At 39.7% G+C, this 14,339-nt stretch overlaps 1 protein-coding gene and 1 pseudogene across 2 annotated transcripts in view; both read right to left on the reverse strand.

The window, feature by feature from the left end:
- Positions 1–14,339, reverse strand: part of Tmem232 (transmembrane protein 232) — a 280,176-nt gene that overhangs the window by 158,028 nt on the left and 107,809 nt on the right. For both annotated transcript variants that reach the window (XM_016010076.3, XM_042259706.2), the window contains exon 11: positions 44–222. In XM_016010076.3, the coding sequence (XP_015865562.1) occupies positions 44–222 (179 nt within the window). The remainder of the gene's footprint in view (positions 1–43; positions 223–14,339) is intronic.
- On the reverse strand, positions 673–850 carry LOC121822155 (U1 spliceosomal RNA; annotated as a pseudogene).

Raw genomic sequence — 14,339 nt, forward strand, 5'->3', positions numbered from 1 at the left:
AAACATCACTCCTGCTAATAGAAAGACATGTTTGTGGACTCACGTGGGCTATAGTTAGTGCGCTTTGAATTCGTGGATCTTGCTCAGAATCCTTTATCTTTTGGAGTGTTTGCCATATCAAGTTTCTAAGTCCATCCTGTTCCTCATCACCCTGAAGTTCCCATGACATCTTCACCAGGTTATATACTATGCCATAGTATCCAATCCAGACCACCTTAGCACCTGCAAAAATGTTGATAATAATGAGGATGATGAGGATGATAATTCTTTGAGAATATGCTTCTAGTTGCATGAAGAAAAAGACAAATTCTATTTTATTCACATTGATAATAGTTAATGCTAGTTAATATAGGGAAACAGAAATTTAGAACATTCCCTAACCTAAAGGCCACAAAATAGTTAGGAATTGAACTATATCAAGTTCTACTCTCAAAATTATCCTTAGTAAGAGTGAAATAATTCATTTATTCTTAAATTACTCTTTTTTACCTTGCTATGCTATCTTTCTATGTGTGATGCTTAACATGGATAATTCTAACTTAGGAAGAAACAGGAAAAATAGATGTGAATAATAAAAAGATAATACAGTGCTCAAGGGAAGATAAACTAAATGCAGTAAAAGAACATTTTGAAAATACTGAGCCTATGTAAAGAACTTAAATTCTCAAAAGAAAAAGAAAAAGCTTTCACACAAATGATAGAAGTTGTTTTTTTTTCTTTTCTATTATGCAGTCGAGTTTCCCGCATTTGAGGAAATCGCAGAGGTCAGCACATCCAGAGTGCAATGGATAAGCCTCGCCCAGGGAAAATCACCTTCGTCATCATGGTATCTCCCCTGCCAGGTAAGTATGATAAATAGAAGATTTTTTTAAACCTCAAAATTTCAATAAGAATAATGATTATTTTAAAAAGTCAGACATAATGGCACACACCTTTAATCCCACCACTCAAGAGGCAGAAGCACGTGGATCTCTGTGAGTTCGAGGCCAGCCTAGTCTATAGAGTGAGTTCCAGGACGACCAGGGCTACATAGTAAAATCCTGTCTCAAAATTTAAAAAAAAAAAAAGAGAGAGAGTATAATTATTATTTTAATTGGCATAAACTGGCATGCCAACTATGTCTGGATTCTAATCTGCACTATAATTCTGTTATATAGGCCTTACTATATTTAGCACATAAAAGGAAACATGTGACATCAACTTGTTTAGAAGGTCCCCTACTGTCACACAGCTGATGAGCAACAAAATAGGTGAGGGGCTATGCAGTTTGTGCCATGCAGTACATTCCCCATTTCAATCAAGAATGTTTCTTTCCACTCTACACATTTCATTCACAGGGAAAGAAAAGACAATGAGGTACAAAAACTGAGGGAAAAAACAGAAATTAGAAAGAGAAAGTGTGTCCCCATTTCAGAAATTTGAGATGGAAGTTGAAGAACGGAACCTTTCTCACCTCACCCTGAAGGTCCGTCCTTCACCCTCTAGCTCACTGGTGTGGAGGTGAGAAGGGAAACAGATGTGCAAACAGGAGGCTGCAGTCAATGAGGCATTTACAGAGTTCCTTGTCCCTTTGTCAGCTAAAGTATGTGAGATTAAGGGACTGTGGGGCTTAAAATTCTATAACTGGGGGGGGAAATGAGTTCATTAATGAATAGTAATGTTTCTCACTACAAAAAAACAGAATATAATCAAGAAACACAAATTTAATTATATGTTTTCTTTCTTGGGAGATAAACACCCAGTGGCTTCGGGCAGTGGACCAGATCTGGGGAACTACAGTGACTTAATGTGAAGATTCAGAGAACAATAAATCCTTGAAAAGATGATAGATTGGGATTGCCAGAGCAAGACTCTCAGTGAGGGCTGGCAGGGTAAGGAAGAGAGTTGGAGAAGGCAAGACCTTACTTACACAACCTGGTCAAGTAGGGTAATTTGGAGAAAGGATAGAGAAGGATGTTAGAGCATGGCTACATGTAAGAAGATACCTGATTTTTAAAAAGTCAGCACTGCAAATAAATGTTATACCAGATTCCCACTTGCCTTTGTATTCACATTTACTTCAGATTAAATTGCTATTACTAATCCATGGCATATCATTTGTCTCTGTGTAAATCCCAAACTGGAGAGCCAGGCAACAATAGCTCTGTCGTGTTAGCACATCTTTTTAAAAGACATCCATCGCCCCTCATTCATTCCCATCCCACTTGCAAATCACACCACAAAAAGAAAAGTCACACAAATACTGGGGTTCTTGAGTAAATACTTAACTCTATCTTCTATGGTTAATGTAAATCATTCCTTTCATTTAACGATAATTCCATCCATCCAACGTACATCTACACTTCAGCTGCTTCCTATCCATTCATCTGCTCATGGTCTGTTAAGAAACTCTGATTCCTCATGGTTAGTTTCTGCCTCGCCCTCACAAAATTATGTTTATATCACATTGGAATTGTGCGTGTCATCCATCGTTCTAGGAAGCTGGGAATTATTTGATTCACTCTGACATGCCTAGCACTTAGCGTCATAACAACACAGTATACAAGAAGAGGTATGGTGAAAACTGTCTCCATTTGTCTAGGATTAAGGTGCTGCTTAAAAGACAGTGCTTTTGAGGACAAAATCAGAATTGTGCTGAAGAGAATTAGGCTAGTTGACCCAGTAAAAGACTCCTACGGAGACATAGTTATAAGGAGAGAGAAGAGTGAAGATGCCTGAGAGGATTTCACACAGGGCTAAAGAAGAGAGTTCATATCCACACAGGTGCTTTAAGTAGCTAACACTAAATGGTATCCTATGTAATGGTCGGTGTTTCAGCAAAGGAATAATTAATTCTATGTTTGTTCCATGCAATGTTATATCTCTTCCATCAGTGAGCTGGGTACCCTTGACAGGAGTTGTAATGAGATAATCTAGGTCCTTACTGTGGTAGGCAGCAGGAGATTGGAGAGGAAAACACAGACACTGGATACCAGGGAGGGCACCCTAATGAAGTATTCGCTTTGAGTAGAAAGCGCAAAGGTAAGAGGAGAGGCACATTTTGTTTTGGTTTGGTTTTTTTGTTTGTTTGTTTGTTTTGTTTTGTTTTTCCAGACAGGGTTTCCCTGTATAGCTTTGGTGCCTGTCCTGGATCTCACTTTATAGACCAGGCTGGCCTCGAACTCACAGAGATCCACCTGGCTCTGCCTCCCGAGTGCTGGGATTAAAGGTGTGTGCCACCACTGCCCAGCCAAGAGGCACATCTTTAAACTTAGGAGACAGAAACAATAGTGAAATCACTTGCAAAAAATGATGCTGTTATTTGAAGGAGTCAGTTTGGGAGATCAGGTAAAGAGTGTCAGGAAAAGGTGGAAAGACGAAGAAGGAGTATGGTTTCCGGGTGGCACCCAGCTCTTAAAACATAGCTGGAAGAAATATAGGAAGAGATACCCAGAGAGGCCGCCCCTAGGTCCCATCCCTGGGCACCAGCCATTCCGGGAAGACCTGCCCAACTTGGCCCCAGTTTCTGGCCATTGGGCAGGCCCCGCAGGAAGGTACCCCTTTTCCGAGACCCCATACAGACCCTGCAATCTCCATGCCCTACTCCTACACCCATCCACCCGATGCCAGCCACTTCCTGAGACTTAGAGAACCCCCCCCCCTTCCGGCCAAGAGAGCTTCCATCTAGACCAGAGAAAGGCTTCCTGAATCTGTCAGCTCTGTCTGGACCAAGAGCGCTGCTAAGACCAAGAACAAATCCACACGGAGATGGGCAGACGTCAAGGCAGAAGTACATACAACAAAATGAAGAGCAATACAGCATCACCAGAACCTAGCCCTCCTCCAACAGCTAGACCTGAACATCATAAAATGGAAGAAGCAGAAGAAAGCAACCTTATGAATAACATCATGAAGATGCTACAGGCTTATAAAGAAGAAATCAAAAATGAAATGGAGGAAAAACAAAAAATGAAAAGAACGCTAAAAAAAAAAAAAAAAAAAAAAAAACCTAGAGGGAAGGACAAAAAAAGCAGAAGAAAACAATAAATCCCTGAAAGAAAATCATGAAAAAGCAATGAAACAGATGAGGGAAACAGTCCAAGACCTGAAAAGGGAAATAGAAAAAATGAAGAAGACACAAACAGAGGGAATGCTGGAAATAGAAAATCTGAGTAAATGAACAGGAACTTCAGATGCAAGTATAACCAACAGAATGCAAGATATGGAAGAGGGGATCTCTGGCATTGAAGATACAGTAGAAGAAATAGATTCATCAGTCAAAGAAAACACTAAGGCCAACAAAGTCATGACCCAAAATGTCCAAGAAATTTGGGGCACCATGAAAAGACCAAACCTATAAATAATAGGGATAGAGGAAGGAGAAGAATACCAACTCAAAGGCACAGAAAATATATTCAACAATATCATAGAAGAAAATTTTCCCAACTTAAAGAAGGAAATGCCTATGAAGATACAAGAAGCCTATAGAACACCAAACAGACTAGAACCCCAAAAAAGTCCCCTTGCCACATAATAATTAAACAACTAAACATACAGAATAAAGAAAGAATATTAAAAGCAGCAAAGGAAAAAGTCCAAGTGACTTATAAAGGCAAACCCATCAGAATAACACCCAATTTCTTAACGGAAACTTAGAAAGCCAGAAGGACCTGGACAGATGTAATGCAGACACTAAGAGACCATGGATTCTAGCCTAGACTAACATACCCAACAAAACTTTCAATCATCATAGATGAAGTGAACAAGATATTCCAAGACAAAGCCAGATTTAAACAATACTTATCCACAAACCCAGCCCTACAGAAAGCACTAGAAGGAAAATTCCAACGGAAGGAAGTCAGATACACCCTCGAAAACACAGGCAATAGATAACACCACAGCAGTAAACCCCAAAGAAGAGAAGTACACACACACTACCACCAAAAAAATAACAGGGATGAACAATCACTGGTCATTAATATTCCTTAATATCAATGGACTTAATTCACCTATAAAAAGACACAGGCTAACAGAATGGATATGAAAGCAGGACCCATATTTCTGCTGCATATAAGAAACACACCTCAAATTCAAAGATAGACACTACCTAAAAATAAAAGGCTGGGAAAAGACTTTCCAATCAAATGGTCTTAAGAAACAAGCAGGTGTAGCCATCCTGATATCCAGCAAAATAGACTTCAAACTAAAATCAATCAAAAAAAGAGATCAAGAAGGGCATTACATACTCATCACAGGAAAGATCCACCAAGATGAAGTTTCAATTCTGAACATTTATGCCCTAAACACAAGGGCACCCACATATGTAAAAGAAACATTACTAAAGCTTAAATCACATATAAAACCCCACACATTAATAGTGGGAGTTCTCAACACCCCACTTTCACCACTGGACAGATCTCTCAAATCGAAACTTAACAGAGAAATAAAGGACTTAACTGATGTCATGACTCACATGGACATAATCGATATCTACAGAACATTCCATCCTAACAAAAAAGAATATACCTTCTTCTCAGCACCCCATGGAACCTTCTCTAAAATCAACCACATATTTGGCCACAAAGCAAATCTCAACAGATACAAAACAATTGGAATAACCTCCTGCATTCTATCAGACCACCATGGTTTACAGTTAGATTTCAACAACAACAAAAACTACAGAAAGCCTACAGTCTCATGGAAACTAAATAATGCTCAACTGAATCACCAATGGGTTAAGGAAGAAATAAAGAAAGAAATTAAAGACTTCCTAGAGATCAATGAAAATGAATACACCACATACCCAAACTTATGGGACACTATGAAAGCAGCGCTAAGAGGAAAATTCATAGCACTAAATGCCCACATAAAGAAGTTGGAAAAATCTCACACTAGTGACTTAACAGCATACCTGAAAGCTCTAGAACAAGAAGAAGCAAAGTCTCCTAGGAAGAATAAATGCCAGGAAATTATCAAATTGAGAGCTGAAATCAATAAAATAGAAACAAAGAGAACAACACAAAAAAATTAATGAAATGAAGAGTTGATTCTTTGAGAAAATCAACAAGATAGACAAGCCCTTATCCAAACTAACCAAAAGACAGAGAGAGAGCATCCAAATTAACAAAATCAGAAATGAAAAGGGGGACATAACAACAGACAATGAGGAAAGCCAGAGAATCATCAGGTCATACTCCAAAAACCTCTACTCCACAAAACTGGAAAATCTAAAAGAAATGGATAATTTTCTGGATAGGTGCCACATACCTAAGTTAAATCAAGACCAGATGAACTATTTAAATAGTCCAATAACCCCTAAGGAAATAGAATCAGTCATTAAAAATCTCCCAACCAAAAAAAGCCCAGGACCAGATGGTTTCAGCACAGAATTCTACCAGATCTTCAAAGAAGAGTTAATACCAATACTCTTTAAATTGTTCCACACAATAGAAGCAGAAGGAACATTACCAAACTTCTTCTATGAGGCTACAATTACCCTGATTCCTCAACCAAACAAAGAAAGAGAACTACAGACCAATCTCCCTCATGAACATTGATGTAAAAATACTCAATAAAATACTGGCAAACAGACTCCAAGAACACATGAAAACAATTATCCACCATGATCAAGTAGGCTTCATCCCAGGGATGCAAGGGTGGTTCAACATACGAAAGTCCGTCAATGTAATACCATATAAACAAACTCAAAGAAAAAAACCACATGATCATCTCACTAGATGGAGAAAAGGCATTTGACAAAATCAACACCACTTCATGATAAAGGTCTTGGAGTGATCAGGAATACAGGGAACATACCTAAACATAATAAAGGCAATTTACAGCAAGCCAACAGCCAACAACTTTAGTCCAAAGGATTCTTTCAGCATCTTCTGTAAAACTGGCTTAGTATTTATAGATCCCTTGTTTGTTTTCACTATGAAATCTTTTGGTGATCCTTCAGTTATGACAGCTTTGCTGGATATTTTAGTCTGGAATGGTAAGTGTTGTCTTTCAGAGACTGAAATACAATATTTTTAAATGGCTTATAGAGTCCCTGTTAAGATATCTGCTGCTATTCGGATAGGCTTCCCTTTGTGATCTGGTATTTCTCTTGCAACTGTCAATATTCTTTTTTGTAGTATATATTTAGTGCTTTAACTATAACCTGCCATGGACAGGTTCTACTCTCTTCTTATCTGTTTTGGAGTCTAAATGTCAGTTGTACCTCAGTGTATATCTCCTAGACTTGAAGAATTTTCTCTTGTGGCTTTTTAAAAAATATTTTCTATGTCTTTTACATGAAATTCTTTTCCTATTTCTGTGTCCACAATTTGTAGACTTGGTTTGATCATAGTGTCCTACAAATCTCATACGTTCTGTGTGTACTTTCTTATTAATCTAACTTTGACATTATCTGAATACTCTCATTCATCTCCCTCGTCTTCAAGTCCTGTATTCTGTCTCCCTTTGATCCATTTTGCTGCAGAGTCTTTCTGCAGAGCTTTTTATTCAATATCCTGTACTTCTTACTTCCAGTCATTCATATTGATTTTTTTCAATATTTCTATGTCACTATTGAATTCCACTTTCATATCTGTTTCTTCTTTCCTTTATGTTGTTTATGTTCTCTTGGAATTCATTCAAGGGTGTATTTGTGGCTTCTTAGATTTATTTGAACAAACTTAAAATTATTGTTTTACATTCTTGTCAGGGACATCAACTAATTTACTCTCATTAGAGGGCACCCCTGTGAGTCATGGAAGAGTCACATTGCTTCAGTTTTTCATGTTGCTCATATTTGTACATTGGTATTTTCACATATGGAGTCAGATTACTGGTTGGACATGTCTTTTAATCACCCTCATTCACTCACTGGAAGTGTCTGCAATTTTCAAATTGCTTAGGGGAAGGCGGGGCTTGGTGAGAGTAGAATGAGGTTTTCATTTTTCATTGCTAAACTGGGGATCTAATTCACTAGTTAGAGCATCAGCACCAGGATCAATATCCAATATTCTCAGGAGAAAAGATTAGTCTCTGTAAGAACAACTATCAAAGGACAGTGCCACTATGAAAATGCAGTGACTATCAAATAAAAAATAAATGATCGCCTCTTCAGCTCAAATCATTTCGGGAAGTAGAGGAACGCTTACAGTACTATGTACACTGAGGTATTAATTACTGTGTGAGAGTGATGGGAAACAGAATAAAACTAGTGGCTGGTACTGGAACGGTAGAGAAACAGAGAAAGGAGAAAAATGTGTGGAAGTGGAAACAGGGCTGAGAAATAGAAGGGGAGAGGGATGACTGTAGGTGCAGAGTCCGAATGTGGTCTCTTGCCTGCTCGGAGTCCAGATTCTCAGTGTTCTTCCTGGACTGCCAGATGCCAGTCACGCCTGTGGGAGGTCAGATCCCAGATGCTGACTGGGCCCATCAGTGAGAGGTTCTCTACAGGGTGGGCTCGGAATACTGATCCCTCCTGCAGGAGATTCTCAGTGTCTCTCATATGAAATTGGAGACTGCATCTCAATCCTCCTGCAGACTCTGGCTCTAACCAGGCTTCCACCCCACTGAATACTGCACAGTTCTCATGATCTTTCCCCTCTACAACTCAGAAGCATTCTGTTGTCATGTTTCACCATCTGCCTTTGCTCTGGGTTTGCCTGGCTGCAATCCACAGAGAGTCTAGGATAGCCGAGCTGCCTCCTGAAGCAGGGCCTTGTTTTGAAATGACTTCTCATCATTGCTTCAGTAGAGTGCCTAGAAAGGAGGTTCTTCTTGGTGTGCCAGGGCCTCTCCTTCCTCGGCCAGTGCAGGGGACAACTTGTGTCTCCTTCTTCTTCCTCCTCTGGTCTCTAAAATGTCTGTTAAGGAATGTGTAGGGCACAGTTTCTGAAGTCCTCTGTCATGGCTGCTGCCCTCTGGTGTCACACTCCTGACTCCCTAGGAGGGAAGAGCTTTCAAACACACCAGCCCCTCAGGGATGGACACTAGATTTTCTCCTGATTTATAGTTTCCCATTTTATTTTGCTATTTAAGCCACTGATGTTTAGCTAGCACCCATCTCTTCTGATAGATGTTATCCAACATTCCACAGTTTATTACCTGGTGATTCTAATCGATCATGTCTGTGTGTGGTTCTTAGGCTTCTATTCTCTTGACTTCAATCTTTGGATCTTCCTCCTTCCTGCCTTAGTCTCCCAAAGAGCTGACTTTACAGTGGTGTGCAACCATGCCCATCTCCAAACCTTTTCACCTTATAAAAGAATGATTAAAATATATACAGACCACTTTTCTTCATAAATTTAAATTCTTAAATGAAGAATACTATTTTATAAGATTACAATAGTTCACATCATATTGAATATGATATGGTTTTATAGTCCTCAAGCTCAATAACAAATCTATAAAATATATTCTGATAGCTGTGTTCTCAAACTCAAAATTCTTTTGAAAATTCCTTGTAATTTTTTTTTAAGTAAGCTGCTTAAACTCCCCTGGAGCATTGCTGATAGATAATATCAATAAGGAGCATCTATTACATCTAGTGTACTGACAGCTAATGATGGAAGAGACCTTTTGGAGACAGATGTACTGCAGCTGTCACAGAAAGCCTTCTCATCTACACATCTAGACACTTCCTGTGAAGCATGCCTGATACAAAACTCCTAGTCCAGGGACCAAGCCACGGCATAAGGCAGACTTCCGTCCTGCTATCGGAGACTCTATGGCGGGTATCAAATGTGTCACTTTAAGTACAGAGAGAAGCAGAGTCTGTGTGTGCAGCTAAGCAGGTAGTGTCCCAGGAGAAGGGAGAAAAAGGAGCCAAACTGTAAGTTCTCAGAATTTATTGAGAATTCATGGCATTTGGCAGCCAGGACTAGGAGCTTTCTTTTATAGTAATGTTTTGTTTTAGTGACTGGACTCACTGTAGCCTTTAATTGACATTCTGGATATATAGACTCTAAACAGTCAGCAAACACAGAATATAAATGTTTCTGTGTATGAGTATGAGTACAGCCTCTGCGATTTTGACAAATATAATTCTACATTGTGAAATCAAAGCGTGACTGAAAAGTAGCTCAAATGTATGATGCAATCCAAAGTACCACCTTTATTAAATGTTATGAAGAGTGAGACCAGTGTGAGGAAACTAAGGCATGGATAAGACTCCCAGCAAGCCATGCATTGACAAATGCAGAGCCGAGGCTTTCTGCCACCACTGTTCTCTACACCAGTGAAAATTACATCAGTGCCTTTGGAACACATCATTCTAGTGGGAACCATGGATATGAAGAAAGTAAACAAAACAGCATCAGTTCATAGTGGTGCCACAAGAGTCACCAATGATAGCATGACAATGTCTGGAAGAGAGAGGAAGGCTCAAAGAGGTGATGATGCTCAGCTAACTGTCCAAAGAACTCCAGAAAAGTGTGCCCAATAGGAGATGGAGGATGCAAAGGCTTTGGTCCTGGGAAGTTCACACATTTAGAAAAACAGAAGAAAGAATTGTCTAGTTTGAAAAAAACAAAAACCTTCTTATTTGGAAGGGCCATTGAGATGGCTCAGTGGGCAAAAGAACTCGCTGCCAAGTCACATGTGGTGACTTTGAGTCCGGCAACTCATATGATGGAAGGAGAGAGCCAACTTCCTCAAGTTGCTCTCCGATATCCACTAGCACACCCTGATATACTTATGCACACACATCCAAGAGCACGCACATACACAAACAGACAAGCCATTTTTTAAATGGCTCTGTTTACTTGGGATAGGTAATCTGTGATTTGAAAATATGATTTTGCATGGGGGACTGAGCCACATAAAAATCAGTTCAACCTCCAGAAATGCCAGAGACGGGGCCAAGACATTCAGCAAGCTATCTGTCTAAGAGGTACAATAAAACTGTGAATAAGAAGGCATGGGAAACCTCCTCCAGCTGAGTGTACTCTTAGTGCCTCATCCCTCATTGTTACTGGAGGAAAATGTACCCATACAACCCCACTGTCAGAGGGCAGTAGAAATGTAAGTGCTTCAATGCTCCCTAGCTCTGCTTCATGCTAACTAGGGGTGGTTGGGAGGGGGTACTACTTTTAATTTGTATCCTTCCATAATGAAGGATAAGTAGTTTCAGTTCTTTAACAAAATACTATAGTTGGACCTTTTCATCAGGACTGCCAGCTCCCTAATAATGATATGGAGACTTATTATTTACAAAAGATCAGCCAACAGCTTGGGCTTGTTACTAACTAGCTCTTACAACTTAAATTAACCCATTTTTTTGTTTGTTTTTCAAGACAGGGTTTCTCTGTGTAGCTTTGTGCCTCTCCTGGAACTCACTTGGTAGCCCAGGCTAGCCTCAAACTCACAGAGATCCACCTGGCTCTGCCTCCTGAGTGCTGGGATTAAAGGCGTGCGCCACCACCGCCCGGCCATCCCATTTTTATCAATCTACTTTTTGTATTGTGGCTTTATTACCTGTACTATGTACTGTCCATATTGCTTCCTCTCTGTCTGGATGGTGACTCTCCCCTTCTTCTTCCTAAAAATTCTGTCTAGCTACTGGCCATTGCACTTTTTATTAAACTAATCACAATGACACATCTTCACAGTTTACAAAAAGATTATTCCAAACAAAATACCAAATACAAGAGTTGCCTCAGGGATCCCCAGAATCCCAGTAAGTGTCAAAAAAAATCTGGGACCCCTCAAGCTTGCATCTGCTGTCAAGAGTTGAGGTTTTCTTGAGGACTCCCAAACTTCAGAGTAGGTAACAACAGGGACAGACATGAACATGAACATGAAGGTTGCAGTTCTGGCTGCATGATATAGTCACTTTTCAGAATGTTGTTAAGCTATAAAAATGATACTGTACATACATAATATATTTACATACAGTAGTATTAAAAGTTATTTTTCATATATAACCACATTTGATTACTACTATACATATTAAGCAAGTATGCAATGGAATAAACTAAAGAAAACCATCCTTTACAATATGCTCATCATTTTTGCAGGTAATACTGGATGCCAAAGACTAAAAGTCAGCAGATTCTTTTATTAGAATGTGATAGTTGACTGGAATAGGATGCCAAGTAGGGAGCCAAAATGTTCATGAATAATTAAGGAAGTGAGTAGAACTTGCCTTACTTAAATTTCATAATCTTTTCCAACTGTAAATTATGGAAATCTGTTAATTAAAAATAATTATTTTCTGGAGTTGTCATTGAGAAGGGTAAGAGAAGCTCATTTTTTATCAGGACCAACTGTGATTCTTACAAACAAATGTAAAAATGCCAGACTCCTAATTCCTTGACTTTTTTTAATTTCACTAAACTAAATTTATACTACCATGAGATATGCATTATCTCAGCAGAGGTAGGTAATTTTCACAAGCTTTTATATTCCAAAGCAAAAAGAGGAAGAAGAAAAAAATTTTGAAAGACAACCTTGGGAGGTAAAGCAAAGTAATAAAAATGTTGTATGTTACATAAAACAACAGCAGAAATGTCTTTCACAGACTGGGAGATGGCTCAGTTGATAATGTACTTGCTGTCCAAATATGAAGATCTGAGTTCAGGTCCCTTGAGCCCAACGAAAGAAGCTGGGTGTGGCAGCACAGCCTGTCACACCAGCACTGGGGGTAGCAGAGACAGGTGGAGTCACTGGCCAGACAGTCCAGCTAATGTACAAACTCCAGGTTCAGTGAGAAACATTGTCCCAAAAACTAAGTGGGGAGTGATTGGTGAAAGACACCCCGTGTCAACTTTTGGCCCTACATACATGTCCACACTAGCAATTCACACAAGTTCCTCCCTCTCTCCTCCTCCTCTTCCTCCTCCTCCTCCTCCTCCTCCTTCTTCTTCTTTCTCTCTCTCTCTCTCTCTCTCTCTCTCTCTCTCTCTCTCTCTCTCTCTCTCTCTCAAAATCTATACTTCTGAGTAGCCTGAGAATCTGAAAGATAAGTTTTCTAAAATTCAGAACTCGAAAACAGAGCTATGCTCATCTTGAGTTTCAGGCATGCAAAATTTCTAACACCAAGCCATGCCCAATGAACTGTTTTGCTTTGTTTTTTTTTTTTGTTTTTTTTTTTACATCCATCTTTGCTATATGCATCTCTCTCCCATTTTTACATAAATCTCTCAATTGTCTTATTTATCATTCTTTCTGATCAGCAGGTACTTTGGGATATGGTTTTAAAAAATGGTGACATCAGAACACAGGCACAATAGGAAAGCCTAGATCCTCCTTCTGCCACAGAGATATACCAGTTTATGCTGGGAGAAACGCAGAAACTAAGAGAAGGGCTTCTCCATGCTGGGAAGTGGGAATTTAACCACACCAACACTAGTAGGAAGACTAGAACCATCCACACTGTAACCGCTCCCACAAGCACAGCATTGTGAAACTGGAATGAAGCAGTCAGCCAAAGCTCCCCCAGCCTGGAAAAGGACATAGACATCTAAATTCAGGAAGCCTACAGGATTCAAAACTTTGTACAAATAATTCCACACCGTGGCACACTACATTTAAATGTCCAAGCTAGCAAATTCTGAAGGCAACAAGAGAAGAATCCCTTGTCATTTATAAGGTGGGTACCAGGAGACAATGAGTGAGTACCATTAGACTAGTGAGTGAGTACCATTAGACTAATGAGTAAGCACCATTAGACTAGTGAGTGAGTACAATTAGACTAATGAGTAAGCACCATTAGACTAGTGAGTGAGTACAATTAGACTAATGAGTAAGCACCATTAGACTAGTGAGTGAGTACCATTAGACTAATGAGTGAGTACCATTAGACTAGTGAGTGAGTACCAGGAGACTAGTGAGTAAGTACCAGGAGACTAGTGAGTGAGTACCAGGAGACTAGTACGTGCCAGGGGACTAGTCAGTGAGTACCAAGAGACTAATGAGTGAGTACCAGGGGACTAGTGAGTACCAGGAGACCAGAAGTGGCATTTTCAGATACTTTCCTGAGGAGAAAGTGTGATGATATTTAGTTTGTGCTCTAACAAATAAAACTTGCCTCAAGTTCAGAGGGCAAAGCCAGCCACTAGTTAGCCATAGAGGCCAGGCATGGTGGCACACACCCTTAATCCCAGCACTTGGGATCTCATGCCTTTGCTCCCAGTACTTGGGAGGCACACACCCCTTTAATCCCAGCACTAGGGAGGTTGAGACAGGAAGTGATATGGCTGGGTAGAGAAGAGAATATAAGGTGAGAAGAGATAGGAACAGTCTTTCCAGCTGAGGAGATGGTAAGGTGAGAAGTGGCTGTGGCTTGTTCCTCTGCTTCTCTGATCTTTCAGCTTTCACCCTGATATCTGACTCCAGGTTTTTGAGACCAATTAGGATTCGAG

Source organism: Peromyscus maniculatus, chromosome 13 (genome assembly GCF_049852395.1).
Source record: "Peromyscus maniculatus bairdii isolate BWxNUB_F1_BW_parent chromosome 13, HU_Pman_BW_mat_3.1, whole genome shotgun sequence".
Lineage (NCBI taxonomy): Eukaryota > Metazoa > Chordata > Mammalia > Rodentia > Cricetidae > Peromyscus > Peromyscus maniculatus.